General features: G+C 48.7%; 1 protein-coding gene across 50 annotated transcripts in view; it reads right to left on the bottom strand.

Annotated features, from left to right (window-relative positions):
• The window catches only part of Dscam1 (Down syndrome cell adhesion molecule 1), a 54,099-nt gene that overhangs the window by 21,428 nt on the left and 4,843 nt on the right, over positions 1 to 27,828 (bottom strand). For 22 of the 50 annotated variants that reach the window (XM_069116992.1, XM_069117018.1, XM_069117013.1 and 19 more), the window contains exons 3-10: positions 27,455 to 27,636; positions 27,064 to 27,202; positions 22,959 to 23,129; positions 18,829 to 18,978; positions 4,735 to 4,861; positions 1,665 to 2,101; positions 1,317 to 1,573; positions 924 to 1,236 (exon numbers count right to left, since the gene is read on the bottom strand). In XM_069116992.1, the coding sequence (XP_068973093.1) occupies positions 924 to 1,236; positions 1,317 to 1,573; positions 1,665 to 2,101; positions 4,735 to 4,861; positions 18,829 to 18,978; positions 22,959 to 23,129; positions 27,064 to 27,202; positions 27,455 to 27,636 (1,776 nt within the window). Of the gene's footprint in view, positions 1 to 923; positions 1,237 to 1,316; positions 1,574 to 1,664; positions 2,102 to 4,734; positions 4,862 to 5,500; positions 5,625 to 6,912; positions 7,034 to 7,657; positions 7,782 to 8,009; positions 8,134 to 10,119; positions 10,244 to 12,257; positions 12,382 to 13,476; positions 13,601 to 14,463; positions 14,588 to 15,072; positions 15,197 to 15,566; positions 15,691 to 17,178; positions 17,303 to 18,828; positions 18,979 to 20,735; positions 20,898 to 21,412; positions 21,578 to 22,958; positions 23,130 to 23,370; positions 23,533 to 24,557; positions 24,720 to 24,895; positions 25,058 to 26,055; positions 26,218 to 27,063; positions 27,203 to 27,454; positions 27,637 to 27,828 lie in introns of all 50 variants that reach the window. The other 28 variants (XM_069116987.1, XM_069117011.1, XM_069116986.1 and 25 more) reach the window with 24 other exon arrangements.

Genomic DNA, 27,828 nt, shown 5'->3' with positions numbered 1-27,828 from the left:
CACGTGTACTGACGTGTATACGTCGATGGGTTGGCTTCGCTTCATGGTTCTTTTAATGTACAAAACGGCAAACAACAAAAATTCGTTTACATGGAAAACGTAGATCGATCGATAACAAACGATGGAAAACGATTCGCGTCGACGAAGCCAACCCATTGGCTGTTAATATACGTTCAGAGACACGGTACTCTGTGGAGCAGCGGTTGCTATGCGTGGTGGACGCGCGAAGAGAGAACAATTCTGACAAGAATGCACTAGATTTCTTACGGTCGATCGTTGGCCACCGCCATACCAACTTCCCACATTCCAACGAAAGCGCTCGTGCCTCTTTTCGAGACGTTCCCATTTTACGTGCGATTAAAGTGTTCGTGAAATCTGCAACGAGGTCGTCGTCCGTGTGCGTGTCCGCGTCCGTGTCCGTATGCGACAATTCTCGAATCGCGATCCACCGGCTTTTTTTCACGGTTCTATGTTACACAGTTCTCACGATTCTCAATTTTCGGCCGAGATACTCGATTGCACCTAATTTAGCCTTTATCGACATCGTCGACAAATGCCAGGATTCGCTGAAAGAGTCGTCATTAGAGTTGTGAGACAACGTCGAACGCTATTGTACATAGCGTTCGTCGAATCGTCTCTCATCACCTGAAAAGAACGTTTTACGCAGGATCCCGATACGCTTTACCGATTACTCGCGATTATACAATCTGCTTCTTTACATTAAAAAAAATTTTTAAAAATCTTAATTCGTAATAAACAAAATATTTTATATCGTATATCTTGAAAACGTGTGATCGAAATATTTACTCGTCGTAATATCGCGTCTCTGTTCAAATTTCGAGATTACTCGTACTTCAACTACACGCGACAATCGAAGTTCGCGAAATCGATCCTAAAGATAGATAAAGAAATTTGGAACTTACCCATAACTTGAACTTCCAATGTTCCCCTTGCGCTGTAGCCTTGAGCGTTGCGTGCAACACAGGTGTAAGTAGCCTGATCGCTCATTCTCTCGACGTTCTCAATGATAAGCGTGCCATTAGGGAAGACCTTCTGTTTCCTGTTGATCGGCAAAACTCTGGTGTCTCTCTCCCATACGATGCTTTCGATCGGATATCCGGCTACTGGACAGGTCACGCGAAGAGTTTCACCAGCAACGATAGCCTTTTTGTCCATGTGACGAATGAAGGGCAGACCATAGACATTGAGACGCGCAGAATGTTCAGCGGATCCAACCTGTAATCACCAAATTATCCCATCATTACCAACCTTCGTTCTCCTTTATTTCTTCAAAAGGGGAAAGAGACTCTTCTTACCTTTGAAGCGGCAATGCATTTGTAGAGTCCACCGTCGTTTGTATGAATGCTGGAGATGTTCAAATGAGAAACCACGTCGCCGTTCACCGTAACGTATTGCCCTACTTGAAGCCTTTCAGTGTTGGATAGCCGTTTGCCATCGAGTTCCCAGGTGATCTCAGGAGTTGGGTTTCCGCTGGCGACACACTTGAGGAACATGCTGGGTCCAGGTTGAAGAGTCTCCTCGGCGAAGGCCTGGCGAATCTGCGGGGGTTCGACTGTGGATGTAAAAACATTTTCAATCAAAACGGCCTGTTAAAAATGTGAACTACGAGCCATAGACTCGAATTCCTTAGAACCAAAACTCACATCGTCCACCAAGTTTCAGTTCAGCGGTTGCCTGGGCGCTTTCTTGATCGTTTCTAACAAAACACTGGTACATTCCCTTATCTTCCTTCTTGACGCTGTCGATTCTGAGCACGGGTTCTTCCAGTCCAAGGGGTTTGCCATCCTTCAGCCAGGAGATGGTCTTGATCGGATTTCCTCTGACGTTGCACGTGAAAGTAGCTGGTCTTCCAAAGTCGATAGTCTGTGTGTTAGGTTCGATTTCCGCTGCCAGTGGTGCTGTTACAGTCAACACGGTCTCCACGCTTTCACCGCCGACGGAGTTGTTCACGATGCACAGATATTTGCCAGAATCTTCGACGCGAGCCTCACGAATGATCAGTGTTCCGCTAACTTGACGAACGCGCTCATTGAGTTGGACAGGTTGACGACGAGAGGAGCCTTCGATGAACTTGTACCATCTGAAACGACAGGATGAAAGGGGATTGTTTTCGCAAGTCGGCTGCTGGAACGAGGCGCTTTCGTGGCGGATCGATTCTCATACAAAATGAAAGAGATGAAACGAAGCCAATGGAAACATTTTGCCCGTTCAAAGGTCGAAACGTTCGATCCGTGTGAATGGGAAGAAACGCGATCGCGTGATGTTGGCGGAGAATGCATACCAGCGAAGATCGACACGGGGTACGACCAGGTCGATACGCGACGTTTCTATTCGCTTCGTTCCATGCTGCTTTTATTTTCCATTTTCCATATAGGCAGGGCTTTGGGCGTCTCTGGGCGCGGGCTTCTGTCTCTACTGATGGCTCATTAGCGCGTGTCTCGCTACGACACGAGTACGCAAACTTAATGAAAAAGATAGCTTCAACAACAGCTGGAGCGTAAATAGCGGTCGTAAAGCAGAGCAGGTTGGGAAACGGAGGGAATGAAGGCTGGCAGCGACAACTTCGTTACGGCCGAAAAACAAAAAATGCGCAAGAGAAGCATCGGTTTCGTAGCCCGTACACACACGCCGAGACCTCAGAGCCGAAATATATATCGTATGCCTAAGGGAGAAAGTGAGAAGGCGATCGCCGTGGAGTCAAGAACGTAACTGGGACACGCTGTGTGCGTCGTCCTTACTCTCGATCTTCGCCGCGTGTTGACTGACAATTTACGATCACCGAAATGGATTAGAGAACTTAACAACAGAAAGAAACGGACGACCGGGTTAAAATTAAGAAAAATCTACTCCAAGATCGGGATGGATCGTGTTAAAAACTGCTTAACGAAATCAAAATAAGCTTCCACACCACTCGTGTGTGAATAATGTACAGCGAATCACGGGAAACTTGTTCCCGTAAACGTAGGAATTGGATCTGGAACGAAGTTGGGAAGACGAACAAGAAAGAGGTTCAGGAAGGCGGTGACAATCGAGCGACACGACGTGTGACAATTGTGCAAGTGGACAACGCGCGAGACATACTACACGAATCATGACGCGCAATCCTGGCAAGTGAGAGAAAGAGAGGGTGTGGGGCAGTGAAATACACGAACGGATGAACGGAAGCACGAAGGTGGCGAGGACTTACCAGCCAGATATCGTGGGACTTATTGGAGGTGTGCAGGTGCTGGGCAACATTGTTCGCCCCATTGATCGGGTGACACCCTCTCGGACCACCCGGATCAGCACCGAGGTTACCGAAGGAGAAGAGGGCCCGCATCCTTTTCAGAGTCGCGCTTCCGTCACCTATCTCGTGGGGTTGCGCCACGGGGTTCCAGTTGGCACTGAAAACCAACATGTCCGATTGGCCCCGGATACGGGATACACAATTTTCGTTTCTTTCTTTTTTTCTTTCTTCCTTCTTAACGAAGATTTATCGTCGATTTTCCCTGTTTTTTCGCTTTGTAACTATCTAAGAGACACGATCACGTTCAGCTTAAATCGAGAACAAAATGCAAGATGCGTTAAAGTTGAACGAGACGAGTTGTGGCGCGAGCAAATCACGAGTAAAGAAATCGGTCTCTTACAACAACAAAAATCGCCCTATAATCATCCTTCTTCTCTATTCTAAGCTCGTCTGCCGTTCCTATATAGATAGTTTACGAGAGTGGTCGGCGTTGGGATCTTGGATCACCGCTATGCACGCTTTGCCCACTCACTTTTTCCCTTGCTTTTCTCTTTTCGTTCTCTCTTTGCTTTGTTCTTTGTTCGTATTTTCTTTTTTTATTCTCACTCGAGGCTACCTTTGTTTTCGTTCCCCTTATCTCTTATGCTTTACGGCAATTCGTGTCTGCCTCTTGTGTCTTATTTGTCTCTTATACTTCGCCTCTCTCGTTCTGCCTCTGTCGAACGTCCGACTTCTTGGATTTTTGCGGTACCGCCACCCGACACGGGGTAGAGGGTAAGGATGGAACGCTTCGAAAATAGGATCCGTGCTCTGCGGAGCAAGACCAAACGACCAAACAAAAGAAAAAAAAGAGAAGCTATACGGAATTGTGTGTACCTAGAGATCGGGGCAGGAAAGCCTTGTGCCGCACACGCCAGCGCCAGAGACTCGCCCTCTACCCCGCGGTACTTATTAAGGCCGTCTCCAGTCCCTTTTGGGGCAGTACGACCGGACGGTTCTGGAAGGATATCATTCATTGCCCAGAATAACTAAGTCGTCCTCATTCGTTTCATTCTTTGCTACATTTATTCGTAATTAGATTCGTTTCTTTTAATTCGTCGATCGTTACAAAGAGACTCTGCGAGAAAGAGGCTCTTAGTGCATATCGATTCTCTTAGTGGAACTTGCGATCAACTGGGTACTCCTATTACCATTCAGTTAATGCTCCGATCGATTGGTACACACACGTGAGACCCCCTTCTCGCGAAGAATTAAACACGCACATTACGTACCTCGTCCTTCTCCCCAACGGTTAGTATCTTGAGTAGACTATGCTTAAACGTTTCATGCTACTTACCTTGAGAACAAGCTCCTCGACCGGGTAACATGCCTCGCGAAACGCACAGACATCAACTGACTCGACTCATCGACGACGACGACGACAACTTTGGAAACCAGCGGGGGGCAACAATAGGGAAACCGCGAGATAATCAATCGGTGGTGTCTACCTTGTCAGAGGTACGGGAAATCCCTGCAGCGCGTGAGTCAACGCGATATCCTGACCCCTAGCAGCCAAAACCACTTCCCTTTCGAATTTCTTGCCCGAAAAACGCGGAGCTATCTTGGTTGTGCCCTCTGAAACGCGATCGTAACGTGTTCCCGAGAACGAAAGAGTACCTTGTCACTGGGACAGGAAATCCCTGAGTCGAGCAGTCCAGAGCCACCACCAATGTCCTTGGAACGTCGACGAGCTTGCCACCCTCGTAACGTTCACCGGCTATACGCGGCGCGACGTTACCTGTCGGCTCTGTAAGCGGCAAGAGAACGCGACTAATTCGGCGCGTGGCTCGCGATTCTCATCTTCGACCACGCGAAACGATGCGAGGAAACGATGGAGAAAAAAGGCTGAGTACCCGAGCAGGATCGCCACCGCCTGGAGCAAGCTCGAGGCCCCTCGTTTACGTTCATACACGTGACCGTACCTGAACGTGGGGGCTGGAAAACCTTGAACAGGACACGGCAGACCCACCGTTCGATCGACTAGGATGTCCCACTTCAGCCCGTTCATTTCCTTGTCTCGTACGTTTGGGCGCACACTACCCCGTGGCTCTGTAATAATTGGGTACGGGGATATGTCGCTTGTCGTCGTTGTCGGACGCGTCATCGATGCACGGCACGTGATCATGTCCCAAAGAATACGATGGACGTGAAGATAAAGACCGATCGACAAAGGCTAGGACGGAATACGAAGGAGTACCGAACGACGTTGCTCACCTGTACAAAGGCGGAGGACTGGCCTGAGCCTCGCACAGTAACGTCAAAGATTGGCCCTGGACTTTTACCAATCCGTCGAATTTCGATCTAGGCGGCAATCGAGGAGGACTACTTCCGACCGGCTCTAGAAAGCAAAACGAGCAAAACATTCAACGCCACCGGATCAATCTATATCTTCACGTTTCTCTCGCGTTCCGTAGTCCATCGCCCTAACGAGTCGAACGAAGAAACTGCCAAGAATAATCGCGAATCGCGATCGAAGACTTCCTCTCTTTTGCTCGTTCGAGCATACCTGAAGATCGGCAATGGATGCGCCTGAGCCTGACACAACAGGGCCGTAGCATTTTGCGCCGGCAGAGAGAAGACCGTTATCTTTGCTGTGGGTGGCACTTTGGGCGCAGCGCCGCTCACAGGCTCTGAATGTAGAGAAACGATATCTCTTAAGAGATCGTCGATAAATTACCTATAAGCTGGAAGAGGGTGACCCTGCGCCGGGCAAAGCATCGTTACTGGCGTGGCCACGTAACTGGCGAGAACGTCGTACTTGGCAGTGGACGCGACTCTGGGTTTGGCACCGTTTACAGGCTCTACACAAGCGCCAAATTAAGAGAACCGGTGAATGGACAAACGAAGATTAGTTCACTGACCTAAACGTGGGAGCAGGGAATGCCTGGGCGTCGCATAGTAAACTGAGCTCAGCACCATTCGCCATCTCGAACGAGTCGGATTTTGCTGATTTCGGGAATTTTGGTGACACCCGACCTGCCGGCTCTGACGTTCATAAAACGTAACAAACGACATTTCTTTATTAACGCTCAAAATGCTCGCCCCGCGTGAACGTGCCACCGCGTCGCCTCGTACTCGCGAAACGCGAAAAGATCAAGAAGAGAAAAGAAAAAAGCAAGCAAAAGATTACCTGTGAGTCGGAGGTGGCGATGCCTGAGCGGAACACGTGAGCGCGACCGAGGATTTCGCGGCTCTGACATAGGTGACGCTTTTCGCGTCGCTCTGAAAGGCTGGCGCCTTGGATCCCACGGGCTCTAGATCAAATAAACGCGAGACAAAGAGGTCTAACTGGAGCGGAGCTGTCATTTACCTGAACGACGGAACTGGGAACCCTTGTGCGGGACAAAGCAATGTCGACGAGCTTCCAGCGGCGCGGATGAACGAATTCACGCGATCGTCGCTCGAGAATTTCGGCCCCTTCGCTCCCATCGGCTCTGGCAATATAACAATCGTGCAGGTTTGTCAGCTTCGAAGAGCTCGTGTCGACAAAAGCCAAAAAAGAAGAGAACGTCTACCGCTCGGGAGCGACGTTCCTCCGCATTCAGAGATTTTTGTTTATTCGATAGGCAAAATGGAATTACGAAAACGATCGATAAGAAGGACGAGCTGCGATGTGACTCGAGTACCTGAACGCTGGTACCGGGTGACCCTGCGCTTGGCACTGCACCGCGAATCCCGATGAGGTTTTGGTCTTCTGCCATCGTTTTGCGTCTCCGCTTACGGATGGTGCCTTGCTTTGCACCGGTTCTTCGCCAGGAAAAAACGAAACGCGTGAAAAGGAACGCAAACAAACTGGTCGTAAAATTCAAACCAACATCTCGTTAGTTCGCGATTTACCTGAACGATGGAACAGGGTAAGCCTGCCCTTGGCAGAGGATCACGATGTGCATACCCATGTGCCTCTCCATGAGACTTCCCTTTTCCCCGAGAATCGACGGTGCTTTGCTACCAACCGGTTCTATCGGGAAAACAAACGAGCCATTCGTCAACTAACGATCGAACGATTTACCTATAGTTGGGTACAGGATATCCCTGTGCGGGGCACGTCAACACCACGCTGAATAACGTACTGGTCTCTTTCCAACCGCGTTTCATCTCGCCGATCAACGCGGGAGCTTTGCTGCCGATGGGCTCTGACGACACAAAAATTGTTCGAGGTTTCCAAAGTATGAAACGATGCGTGCGTTAACGAAGGTTTACCTAAAACTGGGCACGGGATAAGCCTGCGCCGGGCAGAACAGAACGACCGTCGACTCGTAGGCCTTTTCTTTCCAGCCGCCCTTCAAGTCACCCGTCAACGCTGGCGCTTTGCTTCCCACTGGCTCTGTTTATACAGAGCAGTTCGAAAATATTCGATTAACGAGTGTTTACCTAAAACTGGGCACGGGATGCCCCTGAGCCGGGCACGACAGAACGGCGCTGGACTTCGCTCTCTTCTTCAGCCAACCACCCCTTAACTCGCTCGTAAACGCCGGAGCCTTCGTCCCGATCGGTTCTACGAATTTCATGTATATGTACATGCAGTCAAGAAACGCGTGCGATCGACAAGTTGCATTAACATGTTAGTAAGAACGTTTGTTCAAGTGAAGAATGAATACGGTATGAAGAAGAGTGTTTGATTTAGTCACGACATTCAGTGCGATTGATTAACTATAGAAGACGCGTAGGACAGATGTTAGAATATCACGTGTACATTTTATTTTCGTAAGAATTATAAATTTACCTAAATGAAGGCACGGGATAGCCCTGCGCTGGACAGAATATCACGACACTCGTCTTCGTCTCGACTTCTAACATTATTCCTTTAACGATCCCCATCAACGCCGGCGCTTTGCTCCCGACTGGTTCTAATTAGATGCAAAAGAAGGAAGCCGTGAGCAAGATAATGCTTGCCAACAACTGGCGCAACATGGTTACATAATTGGTCTGATGGTACAGGGGGGCCCTGATTAAAAAGGATCAAAGAATCACAGTGCAGCAAGAGGCATCCACGGAGAAAGTAACCGACAAAACTAATCCGATCCGAACCTGCAGCGCTTTCTCTTCACGGTCTTCGATCGATCTTACCGCGCTCGGCTAACAACCGACCAGTTTCCTTTCTTTCTTTCGGGTTAATTAATACAAAGAGCTTTACCTAAAGGAGGGGACGGGGTATCCCTGCGCGGGACATGGTAGCACGGTGCTGGATCCAGCTCCTTTTTCCAGCCAAACGCCCTTCACATCCCCCGTGAACGCCGGTGCTTTGCTGCCGACCGGTTCTAACAATGCACACGCGATGAGCGAGGCAGAATTAATTGTTCCACTTTGAATGTCAGAAAAGGGGAGCCCGATGCCGGACAAGTACGGGATGAGGGCAAACGAAAAGAAGGCCAAGGCAACGTAATAGAAACAATCTGGTCCACTAAGTGCTCTTCAGTTTTCACAAACGATTGCCAAATAATGCCGCGCTCGCCCCATGAAATCGACGCGAAGGTCTTTCGCGTTTAAATGAACAACTCTTTTAATTAAAACGTCACTCTGGCTGCGGTAGAGTATGCTCGATGCATGTAAATTAGGAATACTTTAAGGACGAATCAGTTACCTAAAGGATGGCACAGGGTACCCTTGCGCGGGACAGAAGAGAACGACATCGGTGTCCGCTGGATTCTCCATCCATACGCCCTTTACCGTTCCCGTGAATGCTGGCGCTTTGCTGCCAACTGGTTCTAACGAATTACACAGAGATACAGGGCCATGCTGTCAGCTCTTTGACTAACACTCAATGATTAATTCAAGAAGTATACCTATAGGATGGAACTGGGAACCCCTGAGCGGGACAAAATAGAGTGAGATCTTGACCGGTGACACGATCGTACCAGGATAGCTTCGCGTCATTCGAGAACTTTGGCTTCTTCGTAGCGACCGGCTCTGTCGGGATTAGGAAAAGCTCGTATGAAGACTGCCTTCGAGTCTACCAGACTAACTACTTTAACAAACTAACCGTATCGAAATATCTTTGTGTTTAAATGAATAGTCGTTCGATTGAAGTATCAACGTGCGTTCTCGCTGCATTACGAAGACCAACGCACGTAGAAATACTTGAAGAAAGAATCATTTACCTAAATGATGGCACAGGGTATCCTTGCGCGGGACAGAAGAACACGACACTGGTGTCCGCTTTAATCTCCATGTATCCACCCCTTAAAATGCCCGTGATCGCTGGCGCTTTGCTGCCCACTGGTTCTAACGAATTACACGAAGACACAGGGCCATGCTGTGAGCTCTTTGACTAACAACCAATGATTAATTCAAGAAGTATACCTATAGGATGGAACTGGGAACCCCTGAGCAGGACAAAATAGTGTGAGATCTTGACCGACGACGCGATCGTACCAGGACTTCTTCGCGTCGCTCGAAAACTTTGGCTTCTTCGTGGCGACCGGCTCTGTCAGGATTAGGAAAAGCTCGCATGAAGACCGCCTTCGAATCGACCAGATTATTTTACCTATTCGTACGCTGCGCAAGTTCTACGGATTTAAATGAATACGAAGCTCGTTTAATTAAAGCGTTATCTTATACTTCCGCTACCAGTGGAATAATCGGAGCACGTAGGACACGATCAGGAATATTTTATGGAAGAATCAGTTACCTAAATGATGGCACAGGGTACCCTTGCGCGGGACAGAAGAGTACGACACTGGCATCTCCTTTAGCCTCCATCCATCCTCCCTTCAATGTGCCCGTGAACGCTGGCGCTTTGCTGCCAACTGGTTCTAATCATACAAATACATAGGGCCATGCTGTGAGCTGGACGCTCTTTGACTAACACTCGCCGATTAATTTGAAAGGTATACCTATGAGATGGAACTGGGAACCCCTGAGCAGGACAGAGCAGAGTGAGATCTTGATCACTGGGACGATCGTACGAAGATAATTTCGTGTCACTCGAGAACTTTGGCTTCTTCGTGGCGACCGGCTCTGTCACAGGATTAGCAAAAGCTGCACTGAAGACCGCCTTCGAACCGACCAGACTAACTATTTTACCTAACTATCTCGGATTACCGAACACGATACTCTAGAGGGAGCAAGGCCTGCACCTGACCGTCGTCACTTAATGGACTTACAAAATCATCGTCCCGTGAATAACTAGAAACGTTCGACAAATTGTTAAGCAACGCGCGATCTCATTCTTTTGCGCAGCTTTGCGAAATGACCAGATATCACGGGACGACGACTCGGCCTAGCGCGATAGTCGATGCCTTTCAATGGGTAATTTAGTACCTGGTTACGGGAACAGGATGACCCTGGGCGTTACACAGCATGCTCATTTCCGAGCCCTCTTTACGAAGGAAGAAGAACGATTTAACGTCCCCCACAAAAGCAGGCGCTTTGATCCCCATCGGCTCTAAGCAAGGGAAACAACGAAGTCACGCGGAATGCCATTAAAATTTCTAGCCCGTGTAGCCTGAGTCCGCCGGACAGGGTTCCCCTTTTTTTCTCATCGACTACGTCGTCAACGGTCCTACACTTCTCGCGCTACCTTGTGAGAGAGAAGAAAGCAAAAACGCGTTCTTTCCATGTCCGTGTCATCCAGTTTCGTACCTATAGACAGGAGTTGGATGGCCTTGAGCATTGCACGGAAGACTAATATCCGTGTTTATTCGACGTCCCAACAAGGAGAGTTTTGGATCTCCGGCAAAGGCTGGCGCTTTGCTTCCGACAGGCTCTAAACAACATTGACGCTTGATTATTCTAGCATACACAGTTCTAGTTCGTCGATACCGAACACCGATAGAACGTAGCCGAACAACAGTACCCGATAACTAATTCAGCTAACCGTTCAACGGTTTTCACGGCTGGAATTTAATCGATATGCCGAACCAGGTTGAATTCTTTACCTAGTAGTGGGCACAGGGCTTCCCTGCGCGGCACAAAAAATGGAGATTGGTTGACCCTCGTATCGTCTGATCGTACGGCTCAAATCGTCCGACGTTAATCGCGGGGACCTTGCTGCAACCGGTTCTGAAATCGATTGTTTCACATCGCATTCGATCCAGCTGATTTCTCGACTGGCGCGACAGATTTACCTGGTTGTTGGCACTGGGAATCCCTGAGCGCTGCACGCGAGCACCACGCTCGTGCCCTTGCGCCTCGCGTATTTACTCAGACTATCATCGCTGGAGAAGATCGGCGACTTGAATCCAACCGGTTCTACGAAACACACAGCGCTCTCCAATCTTTGCTTTTCATTGTAAACTATTTTCTCGATAGCGTTTTATAGGAGCAAGAATATTTTCCAAACGTTCGAAGAAGGTGATGGTGATAAATTACCTGGTGGTTGGCACGGGGAATCCCTGAGCACTGCACGCGAGAACCACGCTCATGCCCTGTCGCCTCGCATACGCGCTAAGACTGAGATCGTTGGAGAAGATCGGCGACTTGAATCCGACCGGTTCTACGAAAAACACGGAAAGAATATTCCCGACGACGAGCAAAGAACAAAGTGACGAGCTCGACGCGCTAAACGTAGGAAGCGAGTCGACGAACGATCGCGATTAAAATACGCTGTATTTGATCGTATTTTAAGAGGCATAAACACGTTAAACAAAGCGTGCGATATTGCCGAGCGACACGCGAGATTACCTGGTGGTTGGCACGGGGAATCCCTGAGCGTTGCACGCGAGCACCACGTTTATACCCTTGCGCCTCGCGTATTTACTAAAGCTATTGTCGGTGGAGAAAATGGGCGACTTGAGTCCAACAGGTTCTGGGGAAAATATCGTGACAACGGGAATTACGTTTCCGATATATAAAACGACTCTGGAAAGCGACGACACAAAGCCGGCGACAGTGTGAAATTAGAATTAACGAACAAGCCACGGCGAAAGCCAAACGCGAGTCATTCGAAACCGACGTCGCGTCCGAACCATTGGGAAATTGTATCGACCGCGGGTTCGCGCGACCGTGCGCTCGCGATTATATATCGTCTCACCTCGAAAGTGGAACAGGGTAACCTTGCACCGGACACGTCAAACACACCGCATCGCTGGTTCTCCCTTCCATAAACTCGACTTTACGAACGTACGGTAGTTTTGGCTTTACGCTGGAGGTAGGCTCTGAGAATCATACGAAAATCCATTTATGCTCGAGAATTCTTACTGACCGTGTGATGGGGACAGGGAATCCTTGTGCAGGACAAGTCATCGACACCGCGTTGGTAGTCGCCGTTGGTCTCACAACCTTTATGTCGGCGTTCGTGAATTTTGGTTTCGCACTGGATACCGGTTCTGACCAAAAGAGCGGTTAGCTGTATACGGATGAACGACAGGTGGTTCGATTCCCTGACACTGAGACTGGGTATCCCCTCGGCTCGAGTAAAAGACAAACAGAAATCTATCCGGTGAACGTTTGCGAGCTATCGTCTGTCTTCTCGCGTTCGATCTTCACTCGATTCTTTGATAGGAGACAGAGTACTTGTCCCATTTACGATAGAAACGTACACTGAAATCGATGCTTCGACCAGATGAAAGCGCAACTTTACGCGTACCTGAAGACCGGAACGGGGAACGCCTGTGCCGGACAGGGCAAAGTCAAAGGCAGCTCGCGTCGCACCGTGTAGGTGGTATATGTGCGCGAATTCTCCGTCATGGGAAATTTCGGCTTCGTGCTGGCCACCGGCTCTACGAGAAGAAACGAATCACCGACCGCTCTATGCCACTGGGACAGGGTCCTGACAACCATCGCGCTAATTGTTCCTGGTAATTGACTGGCACATTCAGCCAGTTGAATCGCGATATCATCGAATCCACGGAAAAGAACGAGCAAGCGAAAGGCGATATCGATTAAACTATTCACGTGACGGAAGAACCGCTCTACTGTGAGACAAAGAGTGCTCATTGGCTGCTCGTTGTTTTCAAGGAGGACTAGTTGTTCTAGCGTTACCTGCCGTCGCGAGGATCGCTTCGAATCTTGTGAAAAAACAAACCACGAGTTTCTCGTACGTTTTACCTGAATGCTGGCACTGGGAATCCTTGAACGGGACACAGTAAGGTGGCAATGGTACCCAGCATCGTGCTAGGGTTCGTCGATTTCACGTCCAGGGCGGTTAATTTAGGTTTCGAGCTCGATAGCGGTTCTGCGGATCACACGAGAAACGAGCCGATCTTTAGAGTGCGACGGTGAGTCCCTACGCTTCTTCTTCGTGGACTTACTTGAGGACTGGGACAGGATACGCCTGAGCGGGACACTGCAACGTTACGCTCTGGGCTTCCAGGATCTCGAACGTTCGGCTCTTGTCGATCATCGAGAACTTTGGCTTCGCGAAACCGACTGGTTCTAGAAAAAGGGATAACCTCTTGGAAAAGTGGTTTAAACTCGAAGAGCGAAGACTTCGTGGATCTTGTTGCTCGGTCGCGAATATCGTTCCAACTTTCTTCTTCTCCTTCTCGAGAGGACTTACGCGGAATCCACGGATTCCACTTCGTCAACGTGTCTAATATACTGGGACAGGGTGAGACGGCAGACGGAAGAGAGGAAGAAAACGACGAGACGTCGTCTATTTTTTCTTAGTGCCGCGTGGAAGCGTGCACGCTCGACAGATATATCGACCTACCTAAACGTGGCAACTGGAAACGCCTGTGCAGGACAAAGCAACGAAAAGCCTGTGCCTTTCGTTACTCGTAATCCGACGTCGTTCACAGATGGAAACTGTGGCTTGCTGCTCGACGCGGGTTCTAAAAACAGAACGCGAGACCGTGATACGGAGAGGTCGTGTGTAAAGGGGAAGCTATGAAGAGTGTCTTTGAACATGCTGGAATAGGGACTCCCCCTTTTTACTATAGAACAAGCTAGTTCTTTTCACGGACCCACGATCATACGTGCCTTCCTCCCAAAAAAAAGTCGCCGATCTCTGAATAGAACGGACCTGCATCTATTGAAACGAATCGAAAGCTTATCAAAGTTACGAGAAGCTCTCATTGTTCTCCGATCGTGAGAACTATTTCGCTGCCTACCTATAGATGGGGACTGGAAATCCTTGAGCTGGACACAAAAGGGTGACGCTTTTTAGCGAAGAAGCGCTGAATCGTAGAAGATCGCTTGGACCAGATAATTGTGGACGCGTGCTTGATGCTGGCTCTGATGGAAAAAGTCAAACGATTCGCGAGATGAGAGCCAAGACAGAGAACAGGGACTGTTACCTGTACGACGGAACGGGAAACCCTTGGGCAGGACACAGCAACGTCATCGCACCACCGAGAGCCATTTTGAACGCTTGCAAGTCCGCCAACGACGAAAATTTTGGTCGTGTGCTGGCAACAGGCTCTAAGGGAGATACCAAGAAAAATATGACGGAGGATACGTCCATACGAACCGGGCAAATGATCGCGTCGTTTATCGCGTTATTCTTCATCTGCATGATTTCTTTGATATCGAGCCGCGCATCGATTCGCGTACGTGTTCAACCGACCGACGCCTTGGAAATTCCAAAGTTTGTATACCTGAAGGCTGGAACGGGGAACGCCTGAGCTGGACACATCAAAGTGAGCGGCTGGTCGCAGTGAACCGTGTACGTACGCGAGTTCTCCGTCATCGGGAACTTCGGTTTCGTGCTGGCCACCGGCTCTACGAGAAAACACCTTCGCTACAGACGCGATCGTTGAGTCGATTCTCTTCGTTGCTTGGAACGCCGGGACAGGGCAATCGACCGTCACTCCTGAACTTCTTCGACGTTCTTGACTTCTGTTTCTCTATATAAAACGACATTTACGACGATAGATCTATGAGACAATTCCGCGACCTTATCCCACCTATGCGAAGGAACTGGAAATCCTTGAGCAGGACACAGGAGAGTCAGAGCGTGTTCGACGGTCGAGACGAATCCACGAGAATTATCCATCGTCGGAAACTTGGGTCGTACGCTCCCCACGGGTTCTGCAATCCCAAGGGGAAGAAGCACGTAACAAACGTTGATAACGCGTCGACGTTTCATGTGCACGGGAACGGGAACAGGGAACCCACCGCATCGGGGAAAACGTACAGATCGTGTTTGTCGAGACGGGAAAAGTTATCGAAAGTAGAAACGGTGTTATAGTCGCGCAGCTGTTGCGCTATAATTTATCGCTGCCCCTTCAATCGTGGATTAACATCGGTTATTTAACACAGCCACTTGTCCTTTGATCTCGACGGAACAAAGATGAAGCGTCCTAGAAACTATTGAATGAGAGAAGCTCTCAGAAACCGGGCAAACCCAGATTCTCCTCGACCATTTCGCATCTCGAAAACTTAACAACAAGCTCCCTACCTATAAGACGGAAGGGGAAATCCTTGCGCGGGGCAGAAAAGCGGCAAGCTTCCGTTCGTCCTCGTCGTGAGTCCGATTAAGTTGATCGTGCTGGAGAGTTTCGGCCGGGCACTCGCCACGGGCTCTGCGAAATATCGTCGAAAGGAAAAAACACAGCGAAATTTTACCACGCTGCGTCCACGTAGCTCGCGAATCGGTCGCCAACTTACTTGTGTACCGGGACAGGGAACCCTTGGGCGGCACACTGCAACGTCACCGAGCCGTCTTTCATCGTACGGAATCCTCTGGTGTCATCGATCGTCGGAAATTTCGGTCTCACGCTGCCCACCGGCTCTGAATGTTACCATATAGTGTACACGCGGCGTGAACTCGCGTGTGATCGCACGTGGGATCGGGAACCCCTGGGCGGACTTGAACGATCGCGAGAAAAAGACCAGGACCAGGGGAAGTGTGACACGCCCATTTTTAAAAAAAACTTTGTAAACAGTCGGAGAAAGCATGAGATTGAAGAGAAAATAGAGAAGAAAGAACGCCGTGAGAGAAACGAGATTGCTGGATCGATATCTTCTTTCTAAAATAGCAGTTGGCAGTTCAAACTCCTATATGAGAGCTACGACACAATTATTTTAGCGATCGTTCCTCGCGTCTTATCTCAAGCAGTCAACGAGTTCTAGAAATGTTCACTGGGAAAAACTCTCCTCGAACTTGCCACGTTCTTCTATTTTAATTCGAAGGCATACCTATAACTTGGTACCGGAAATCCCTGCGCGGGACAGAGCAGAGGCAGCGTTCCATTGGTGACGACAGTCAGACCGTTTATGTTGCTCACAGATGGAAATTTCGGTCGGACGCTCCCCACCGGTTCTACGTTCGAGTATCCGTGAAAGGTGCGAGAAAGATACAGAACACGATATCGATCGTGACGAGACGAAACTTACTTGAAAACCAGGACAGGATACCCCTGTGCGGGGCAAAGAAGGGTTACAGAGCCGTCGATGGTCGTGCGGAAACTCCTGGAGTCGTCGATGGTCGGGAATTTCGGCCTCACGCTTCCAACTGGCTCTGATTATGCAATTAAACAGCAACATCGCTTTCCAAATATCGATATCGGGCAGGATTAGCGTGATATTTTGCCTTCTTTCTTTTTTAATTGATTGTCTACCTGTTTAAGGGAACGGGGAACCCCTGTGCAGGGCAAATCAAAGCTTGACTTCCGTTCTGCACCGTCCTGAATCCACGTATGTCGTCCGTTGAAGGAATCTTTGGGCGGACACTGCCTACCGGTTCTGAAGGGCACGCGAATAACGATTCAGATAATTTCTCCTGTCTGCACGTGGAACGGGGAACCCCCGAGGGATACACGGTCGTTTCAAAAACCATCCTTTCCTCGTCGACGCGTTAGTAGAAGAGGAATAATCGTTTCAATGGACGAAAAAGCTTCCTATCGAATGTCTAGCTCCCGTAATCGTTCTCAGACATTCCGAACAGCCTACTTTTCTCTCGTTTTTTTTTTTTTCCAATATTTCTAGTTTTGCCTACGCAGTTCGAGTTCCCTTTTTTTCGATCATGCTAATGCATGTATCTCGTATCGGTGATCAGAGATATATCGTACCTATAAACCGGTACCGGGAATCCTTGGGCAGGGCAGAGAAGCGGTAAATTGCTTTTCGATTCCGTGGAAAGTCCGTTAATGTTGTCCATCGAAGGAAACTTTGGCCGTACGCTCCCCACGGGTTCTGTTTCACAACGAAAACGCTATGACTGTGTGGAGCCGTCTTTACGGCGCGTGGGCCCCCCTGCTCGGACCCTTTGTCGTCATTGTGATTCTCGTTACCGCATCTCTTGGCCGTCGTTATTTGCACGGTACACTATGCGACTCAGACTCGATGGAATCGCATTCGTATCGACAGGAGGATTCACCTGCCGTCGTTGACCGATTGCTTTGACAATAGAATAGCTCTGTACCCAACGAAGCTGTGTGCCTGTCAGATTTGCTTCCAAGAAAAAGATAGTTCTTCGTACCATATGTTTCAAAAGCGATAGAACACTCGTGACACGAGACGTTACGTACTTATATCGTTCGATACGAACGAACAAAGTGGAGAATGGTGAAAGCTGACAGCTGCATTGAGCATCACATCTATTCCACGTGTTAGCGTCTAGAGCGTTTCATTTCGTGTGAAATATTAGACTTATAGAGTGACGTTTGACTTACCACGCGAGAGCGAAGGACAGAGCCCGGAAATCGCGTGAGGGCGCCGCAAAGCGTCGGAAGAATTTTACGCTGTTTCTTTACTTTTTTTTTCTCTTTCTTTCTTTTCTTCCGTTCTTTTCAAAATTCATCGAAACCGATCATGCCAAGAGTCAAATTATGGGCGGGCGGTGGCGCGTGCCCGCAGGGGTACCCTGTCCCAGCATTCAGGTTTTCCAACGAGCTTGATCTCGTACAAAATATCAATACGTTCTTTCATCTATTTACATCTATTTTAAAACAACAAGATATTTTCAATTTCACCGACCATACGAAACGAACTTTCAAATTTGACTTTACGCTCATTGATAATTCGATCAAGCTGGCTGGCTTAAAAAATAACACGTACATCGACGTGGCTACTTCAGCCGAAGGCAATTGATTTTCCAAGATACTTGGGTATTAATTATATAGATACTCGATTACTTAATCGCACGGTCTGGATAAACGCTCGGTCTGTTCACTCTGTTTCGGGGAAAATCAATTGCCTCGGTAAACAGTTTCGAACCCAGACAATACTTTCCCGGAACACCACAGTTCGCGCGATAAAAGAGTAGTTAAAGTCCGACCTGCAACACGAATTCGGTACCGCGTTCGCGGGGACGATTTACATCGCAAAAGAGTCCTCGTTTACATGCTCGCGTTTATCTCGTGTGACGGTCAATTTCTAAACCAAGCAACTGTTGTAAAAAAAAAAAAAAAAGAAATAGAAAGAGAGACGAGAGAGGAAAATCGAAAACGTTCAAATTGTCGTTTAACTTCATCGCGAGAGGAATGACAATTATTCCACTCTTGTACGCGCACGCGATTACCGTCCAGGTTCGAAACTAGAAACACGATTCTGATTGTCACTGTTTTAAAAAACATATACAAGTATTTACACGCTATGCGATAACGTAACTCTGCGTTTATCACGCTTCGAAGAGTATAAAGAAGAAAGGACGATGTAATAAATCAGAATCGTGATTTCAACGAAGTTGAAACTGATCGTTTCTTATGATCGTCACTTACCGGTAATGACGAGACGTCCCTTGGTCGCAGACAATCTTGTTTCTCCGGTGAGTCTATGCTTGGTGCGGCATTGATAAGTCTTGTATCCGTCTTCGGGTCCGACATCGCGAATGTGAAGTTCTCCAGAAGGCAGTACCAGGTATTTTCCATCTGTTCGAGTGACCGAGTCACGAAGCAAAGTAGATAGATTATTTCTCGGCGTTGATTCGTCCGGTGCAACTTTCTAACCAGGGATAATTGACTTATCGGAAAGAACGTTCCGGCCAGTATCGGTTCTATTGGAACAGATTAATCGAACTGAACGACATTTTACGCTCGGTAGTATATAAAGTTCGTACCGATATGGGTCTGGCAATCAGAAATATTCAATTATCCCAACGACCACACGGTACTCGTCGGACACAGACACACACGTAGCAGTGTATATCGACCAGTACAATGCCGTCTTGATTAATACATTGGCCCGCATGCACTCTACTACATTTTGCTACCTTGGCCAAGTTCGTTGAACGTTGAATAGCGACCGACTCTTTATCTATCTCGTGCTTTCACCGTTCGACGAATCGTTGGGCGATTCAAGCCATAGATTCAGGCCCGTTCGTCAAACAACGGACGAGGGAATATCGAGTTTGCATTGTTCCCAGCCTCTGGCATGTCCGTGAAACGTGTTGTAAGAACATGCCATCAGATTTGTTGATCTACGGTATTCCCTTTAATCCGTTTAATCCGGAGAAGCTACCTTTAACTTTATCCATCGGATACAAATAGTAAAATAACACGTTTAAAGCAAGATAAAGAATGTCCAAAGGGATTAAAAGTCGAAGCTATTTAAGATATTCAATTCGTAATCTTACTCTGTTGAGCTTCGACGAGTTAAATACCTCGTAAAGAATTACATTCACGTTGCGTTCCTCTCGATGACTTCCGGCTTACAGAATAATCACGAACGAACGAGCCCGATGCATGCAATCGACTACTGTAATACTACAAGCAATAAAAACCAATAGCCATGTACTCTAGAGTAGTCACACAGGGAAAGGAAGGTCCGTGAGATACAGTGGAGCCGTGAAAAAGAATTTGGAAAAAGGAGGGAAGTCTGGGACAGCGCGAGCAGCGGCAGTCAACGTCGTACGAACAGTTCAAGAATAGTTCGGCGTTTACTTTCCGAAACGAGGGGCATCCGGGCTGTCGGACGATTTCATCGTACGTCAAACGCATTTCTGTCGCCGGTTCGTCCTCTAGGACGCGATACAACATTCGAGTGGAGGCCGATAGAACGAACACGTTATCTCTTTCTTTTTTTCCTTTTTTTTATTTTTAAGAAAAGACACGACGCTGTTATCGCCACGGAGAAACGATCTCTCTGCCTACTTATTTATTTGCTCGTGGCGCCACGACGCATCCTGTTTCTTAACTCGTGATCCACCGCAACCTGCAATCGTGGTGGCCGATTTCCGGTCTCGCGATCGCGATGCACAATGCCGATCGTACCTGTTGCGTGTCTCCCTTGGTTGCGTACGAATCGAGCGGTTCCTGCACCAACAGAACGCAGGATCGCAAAGGACGTCACTCGTTATTACTCGGCGATCCGGTCGATGCCCGAGGGAATCCTTGAAACGTTGGTTCGTCGCGCCACGGCCGCGTCCTTCGCGCGATTATGAATGGAAACGATCGTACGACCTTTTCACTCTTTTCGCAGTCTGTACGACTAAATGGAGCGTACGCGAGCGAACCCACGCGTTACCGACGTTTCGTCCGCGAAAAAAAAGGAAAGTCTCGCAACGCGCGGTCGTAAAGCGTGGATGAAAGAGAATGAAAACCTTCTATCGTTCTTTTTTCCCCCCTTCTTTTCATTCATGGTTAAGATGGAACTGCATGTGTGTACCCATGAAAGTGTGCGTGTGTACCGTAATCGGTGCTAGGGTATATTTCAGTTTTCTCGTCTTCGATCCAAGAGTCAACCTCGACGAATTCGGCGACGAAGCTCGGTATGTGACACTTGATAATTGCGGCGTTCCCCCGAAGGACGTGTTCGTCCATCACGTTCACTGCATACCGCTGCCCGACAACTGCAACCAGACACCGGTTTCCGGTTTTACCATAAGCCGCACATCTACATACAGCCTCGTATCCGTGATGCGATCGATCGTTGCGATGAGCGTTCGGTAATTCGTGCGAAGTTACGACCTCTTAAAACCGTACGAAGAAGGAGAATCGGCCGAGCGGAGTAATTAATCGATTAGCGGAGCGATTGGAGTAAACGGAGTACAGACACGATTTGGACAGCGGTGATTTAACTGCTCGACGAGTTCTTTTTTTTTCCTCGATTCTGCTAGCCGTACGTTTTCCCAACTGTGTATAAGCAATTAAGGTAATCCGAGAACATTAACGACTGAAACTCGGTCGATCGATCTCTCCACTCGAACCATATAGCATAGTACGCACGAATCGAAGAACGAACGCCCACGCCCACGCAGAAGCAAAGGAACGAATCGGTGGATCTCTGATCAGCGCGAAAGCGGAGCAACGATCTCGCGCTGTACAGAATCTCTCCCTTTCTCCATCTATCCATGTTGATTGATACCGTATGATTGTCCCTCGGCTATGTAACTGCCGCCGGCCGAATCGATCCATCCTACTACGTCCACGTGGTCGGCGACGAACGAGGGAACCTGACACTTGAAAATCGCCGCGTTGCCGCGTATCGCGAACTGATCGTAAACCTGAACTTCAAAGTATTGGGCGACCACTGCAATAAAAACGGAACAGAGAGAAAGAAAACACAAGAGGATAGCTCGTCGACGAACTGAATAGTCGATGGACGGACGGGCTTTGATCCGACCGATTAAAATTTCAATGAACCGCGAGGCTGGCTCTCCGCAAACGGGAGTTTACCGTGCAGAGCATCGTCACTCCGTGAGCGGCGACGCTCTCTTTCCCCACTAACGGAAATTAGGCTAGCCAGCGGACATCAATTTCCTCGTGCGTCGGTTTGATTAGTTCGGGCTTAATCTAATCCGAAATCACGAACGGGGCCGAGCAACCGTCCCGTTTTCCAACCGTCTCTCACTCGAGGCGCGCTCATTCGTTCGAATCGAACGACAAATATTTGACGGAGAATATTTCCAGGAACTATGTCACGAAGCTTAATCGCGAATAGAGCGATGCTGATGCGATGTAACGAAACGTAAAGCACTATAATCCTAGAAATGTGCGCTGTCGAGAACGAGGCTAGAGAGAGCTCGATCGTCTCGATGGAAACGCGAAAATCTAATTCGATCGACTGTCGCTTGGGTTATTCTCTCATCGACACGCTCGGCCACCGACCGTGAAATAAATTTCATTAGGTCGCGGCGCGCGTACTACCGTTCGTGTTCGATCGTTAGCCGAACGAAAGTGGATCGTCCTGTTCGCGGTCGCGTTTAATTTGCGAGCGACAGACTCGATTAATCTGACTTAACCTAATCCGTTGGATCGCGGTGGGTAACGAGGCCACTGCCAGCCGCACGCTCTGCCTCCGTACTCCGTTTGCGTCGGCCGCGTCAGAAAGGGCAAACTTTTCATAGGCGAGAGCAAATTGCACGCGTTCCACTCTATCATCACAGGCAACCATCTCTCTCCTTTCTCCCGTGCGCTCTTCGAGTTCATCCTGTAGGTATTACTGTATTCTGCATACGCTGGCATACCCTGAGAGCGGACGGCAACGAGAGCCAACGTGACGCCATGAAAGCGTTGTAGCATGCTCGAGCCGCCTGTCCTCCGCAAGAGGGATGAGCACGCTGGTAATTCCATTTATTAATTCCATTAAAACGTCGTCAGGACTCGCGTCGGGTCGGTGAATCGAGCGTAGGCGGTAAATCGAGTTGATCGCAATGCGAAGACCACTTCTTTGATCGAAAGCAACGAAACAAACTGGACCGAACCGTGTCGATCGTTTACATCCGCTCGAAAGGGGACAAGAAGATAAACGAGATTAACGAACACGGATACGGATATGGATTTCTTTCGAAGTTGTATAATAAAAAATAGTCAGAAAGATAGAACAGTCTTTTGCACGATCGAGAAAAACCACGGTGCTCATCGCCTGCTCTCGTTAAATATGCTCTCCGTAATCGAGACGAGAGAAGTACCCTTTTCTTCTTGGCTGTTCGCGGAGTACGTGGATCCATCCTCGACAGCCAACCACTCGATCACGTCTACGAAATCTGCCACAAAGCTGGGTACGAGACACTTCAAGGTTGCCGTGTTGCCGCGCAAGACGAACTCGTCGATGACCCTCGTCTCGTAGAATTGCTGGACCACTGCAACGCGCATCAACCCAGAGAACGTGAACCCGACACACGAAACCCGTAAAACAGAGAGTACTAAAGTAGCAACGGGATTGTATTCGTGTCGTGTCCCGCTTCCCTTTCGTCCCATCGGAATTCGTTCGTTCGGGAAAAGGAAATGAAACGTTGAAATTGGAGCGAGGGGGAGAAACGGAAGCCCGTCTCCCTGGTTCGTAGGTTAGTACAGTAACGAGATCACACCGTCTCCGCCTACCGTAATCGTCTCCGACCGTGTAAATCGTTCCATCGTTGGCTACCCATTGATCCACCTGAACGAACTCCGACACGAAACTCGGTATTTTGCATTTCATGATCGCGCTGTTTGCTCGTATCACGTACTCGTTCTCGGCCTCGGTGACGTAGAACTGCGAAACGACTGCCCGCGCGGGCACACCAGGATGCGTGATCAACGATCGTATAGGTATACAGATTGTACGATATATGTGAATCGCAGAAACAACACAGACACACGCTTTGGCTTACTCGATCACGTGAATTCGCTGAATTCAACGACACGTCTCATGGTATCTACCACCTGATCCAGTTCTGTACGGTTGAAAGTAAAGTTCAGGCACTTGCCAGTTTTGCGATCGAATCGATACGACCGTGGCAATTTTCGAACAACCGATACCTCGAAGTTCGCATAAAATTAAATTCAATGGATTAGTCGATATACGACGTGTCGCCTTAACAGGAAGGAACAGATTTACCGTGAGGCGTGTCTAAATAAGCCTGGGTAGAATCGAACCCCCGTAATACCCTGGCCGACAGCAGGATCCTCCGGAATATACACCTCTCCGTCCTCCCTGATCCACGCCTCGACCGTAACGAACTCCGCGATGTAACTTGGGATGCTGCACTTCAAGATCGCGCTGTTCCCCCTGATCACATACTCCGTGAGAATTTCTGGCTGATACGGCTGCGTAACGACTGCATGGAAAACAGGCTGCTGACGAAACAGCTCGGACGATTTACGCGAACGCTGGTAGTTGATTCGCGAGCCCGGGATTTCGCTCGAGAAATGAAATTGGACGAGTCGATTAAATGTTTAGCTCGATTAAGCGACATATATTCGCGCGATTCTCGAGCGGCTGGCGCTTGGTAATCGAGTTGGTTTATTTTCTTAAGAGAGCTATATAATGCCGGCGTGAGAGCCCCAGCGGATGGTTCATTAACCCTCGTCGCGTTGCCGCCGCCGTTCAACTGCCGCCAGACTGGACCGCGCCGGAAACCAGTCGTTACCACGTGCCACTTTGAACTTTTACCAAGTTTGTCGGGAAACGGAACGCCCCAGGAAGAGGAAAAAACTCGAGGGACCCAGTCCGGACAATTCGGACAAAAGCAGAAGGAGAGCTGCGACAAAGGAAACAGAAAAAAGGACAAGGACGATGAACGTAGTACCGTAGTCGTTGGTTGGTCTGAAGGTCGAACCGTCGCTTCCCACCCAAGAGTCAACCGACACGAATTCCGCGACGAAGCTCGGTATGGTGCACTTCACGATGGCTGCGTTTCCGCGTATTACGTATTCGGATACGACCTCCGCTTCGTAGTACTGAGTCACGACTAGAGAAAATAGGAGCGCACGATATGATTATTAGCGTAACAATGTTAACAGATCTGCCGGACCGTTATCGTTTACATCGATTACAATCGAAGCCCGTATCATACGACGTTGACAAACGTAACTCGCTGCCAGCTTTTTTCATCGTCCCTTTTAAAGCCTATCCCCAGAGCCCTACCGTTCTTCTCGTCCGGATTAAAAGAGTTTCCTTGATCGTCCTGCCAGCCGACTACTTGAACGAACTCCGCGACGAAGCTCGGTATGCTGCACTTGAGTATAGCCGCGTTGCCGCGTATCACGTACTCGTTGTTTACTTCGGACTGATAATACTGGTGTACAACTACAATAAACGGAAGTGGCGATAATCAGCCGCGTTGTAAGCGATGCGCGTCCGCTCGCGCGATTCTTCCACGCACTCGAGGCGATTATCTACACATGCACGGACTATGCAATGAAATCTGAAATGAACCATAACATTATCGATCTCATTGTTCCCTGGAAACCAGTGTACGCTCGTCATCGACGTGGTTTTCGACCAAGTACGACGACATATGGAGAACATGGGCGAGCGAAACGAGATTACTCCGTAACGAATAACAACGTTGAGACGCACGACGTTGACGACAGCTTCCGCGGTGACGTATTCGTCGACGTCGTCGTCGTCGTCTCTCGCCGAGCAGATCGATTCGTTAGGTTGCATCTTACACCGCAGCCGCGAGAAAGCTTAGAGAAGCTTGCATCCAGGAGGAGCACGTCGACACGTCGCGTCGGCAAACGATCGGTGCACTTTGACTTCGTGGCTGTGTGTGCCCGTGTGTAGTGTGTGTACGGCCGTTTCTACGCATGTGCGAGCACGCGAGTAGACGAGACAGACACGGGAGGAGAAAGCTAAACAGAGAGAGAGCGCGAAACCAGAAGTAGAGAGAAGGGTGAGGGAGGAACGTCTGACGTCCACGTCCACGTCGACGATGTGCTCCAATTATTTGGGCCAGCACGCTCCCCGGTAGAAATAACGAGCTGGAAAGAACGTTAACGAGATCGGTCGACGATGTTCTCGCGTGCATATACATTGATTATGCGAGCAGAGGGCGATTGACCTACGCTTTCGGTCCATTGCTCTATTTTCTATGGATTCGCGGATAGCTGCTTGCCGTTGATAATTGCTTCGATAAACGTCAGGCACGCGATCATTCGACGCGACGTCTGACGTTTCCTTGTACATTCGTTAGATGCGTTTTATGGGTTTCGCTACGTATAGAGAAGGTGGTAGATCTGCTCGAAAGAACGACGAGACGACCGGCTTAAACGTTAGATTCGATCGAATAACACGAGGACTACCGTAATCATCGCCAGGTACGAACTCCTCTCCCTGATCGGTATGCCAGGACAGAACCTTGACGAAATCGGCGACAAAGGACGGAACAACACACTTCAAAATGGCACTGTTCCCACGGATCGCGTACTCCTTGTTGACGTCCGTGTCGTAGTACTGCGCCACCACTGCGATTTCGTCGTTTTTAAAAAAGATAAAGAACTCGCGGTCGAAAATCGCGAGCGAACGCCGCTCTTCGGTCTCCGTTTCTCATTTCCAATATTTCGTACTCGAGAGTTTTGGCACTCGAGCCCTTTCAACTGGATCGTGCAACTGGGTCAACGATGCACGTTCGCGCGAATTACAGCGTCCGATGAGCGATTAAAAATTTGTGCAATATTTTCGAGAATTTCAAGCGGAAATGCCGAAACGAAATGGTCTCGCTAATTATAGATTTCCGTTCGAGTACCAGACCAGAAACCGATGAGCGGCGAGCGTTCTTGCGAACAACGGCGGCGGCAGCGATTACTCGTCGTGGAAGCCCTGCTCTAATTTTGCCTGATCGTTGGAGGAAACGGCGATAATTGCCACTGATGTAGTATGCTCACCGTACGTGTCGCGATAGATAAACGCGCAGTACTGACCCAAAAATGTACCAAATTATGTAGGTACTCGATCGTTCGCTGTTCGATACAGCTGTAAAGAAAACGTTTTAAGTCTCCGTGCCTGGCCTATCTTTAACGTCGTACCACTGTCATCTTCAAAACTTAAATAACTTCTATATGTAATCTGATAAAATTAATCCGTATAACATTTTTAGAAAAAGGAATCTTACGATAATATTGATCTATATAAATCTCTTTTCTTACAGTTTGACAACGGCAAGACGCCTTTTACTTTTACTTCGTAGTCCATCAAAATTTGACCCAATTTTGTACACTGCGTTATTCCGTTAAAACTAGAAGAATAACAGATGGCCAGACGACGGCGAGGGTTCCTGTGTAATTTTGGAATGGAAGAAGATAGCTACTTACCGGCTCTCACGTTAACATCTCGGCTGTGAACTGAACCTGCTGGGGAACGCGCCAAACAGCTGTAGACCTGAGCATGAACTTCTTGACGATAATCCTCGGCGCGGAAAGGAGGGAAGACCAAGTTTCCGTTCGGTAAGACCTGACACAAGAAGATTTTTTCATTTGCGAAACAACGATCTAATAAGGCGACAATTAATTCGACCTTCTTAATCGTCGAACGACTGACGTAAGATCGTTCGTTGCATCGGTAACGTAAACGCATAACACGTAGGTGTCCAAGCATTCGATAGTGGGAAGTCAATCGTTCTCGACGAAATTGAAAGATGGTGCAAAGAACGCAAAGAAAAAATATGGGAATTCTAGCAATTTGCTTGAAAAGAAAGGGAAGCACCTGTCTGAGTCCAGGAACGTCTCCAACAGCACTTCCGTCAGCACGAACCCAGATGATATCCGGTTGGGGGTTTCCTCTGGCCTGGCATTCGACAACAGCTCCGGTTCCATTAGAGAAGTCAACTCGGTTTGGTGGTTCCTTGACGAATACTGGTCCCATAGATTCATCCTCAGCGCAAGCCACTACGGAAACAGAAAGAACCGCCTGCTTTATCAAGAGAACGCACCAACGATTTCGATCGTTCTCTCAGCTTCTTCGAGAGGCTATCATTCGCTATGCAACGAAGCAGATGCAACGATATCGGGAGATCAATTAATCGAAACGGTCACTGACAAAAGGAACTTTAGTTGCGTGTCTTTCAGACTTGCTTATCA

This window comes from Bombus flavifrons, chromosome 7, assembly GCF_040668555.2.
Source record: "Bombus flavifrons isolate JBK064 chromosome 7, iyBomFlav1_principal, whole genome shotgun sequence".
NCBI lineage: Eukaryota > Metazoa > Arthropoda > Insecta > Hymenoptera > Apidae > Bombus > Bombus flavifrons.
This window is presented reverse-complemented; position numbering and strand designations above follow the sequence as displayed.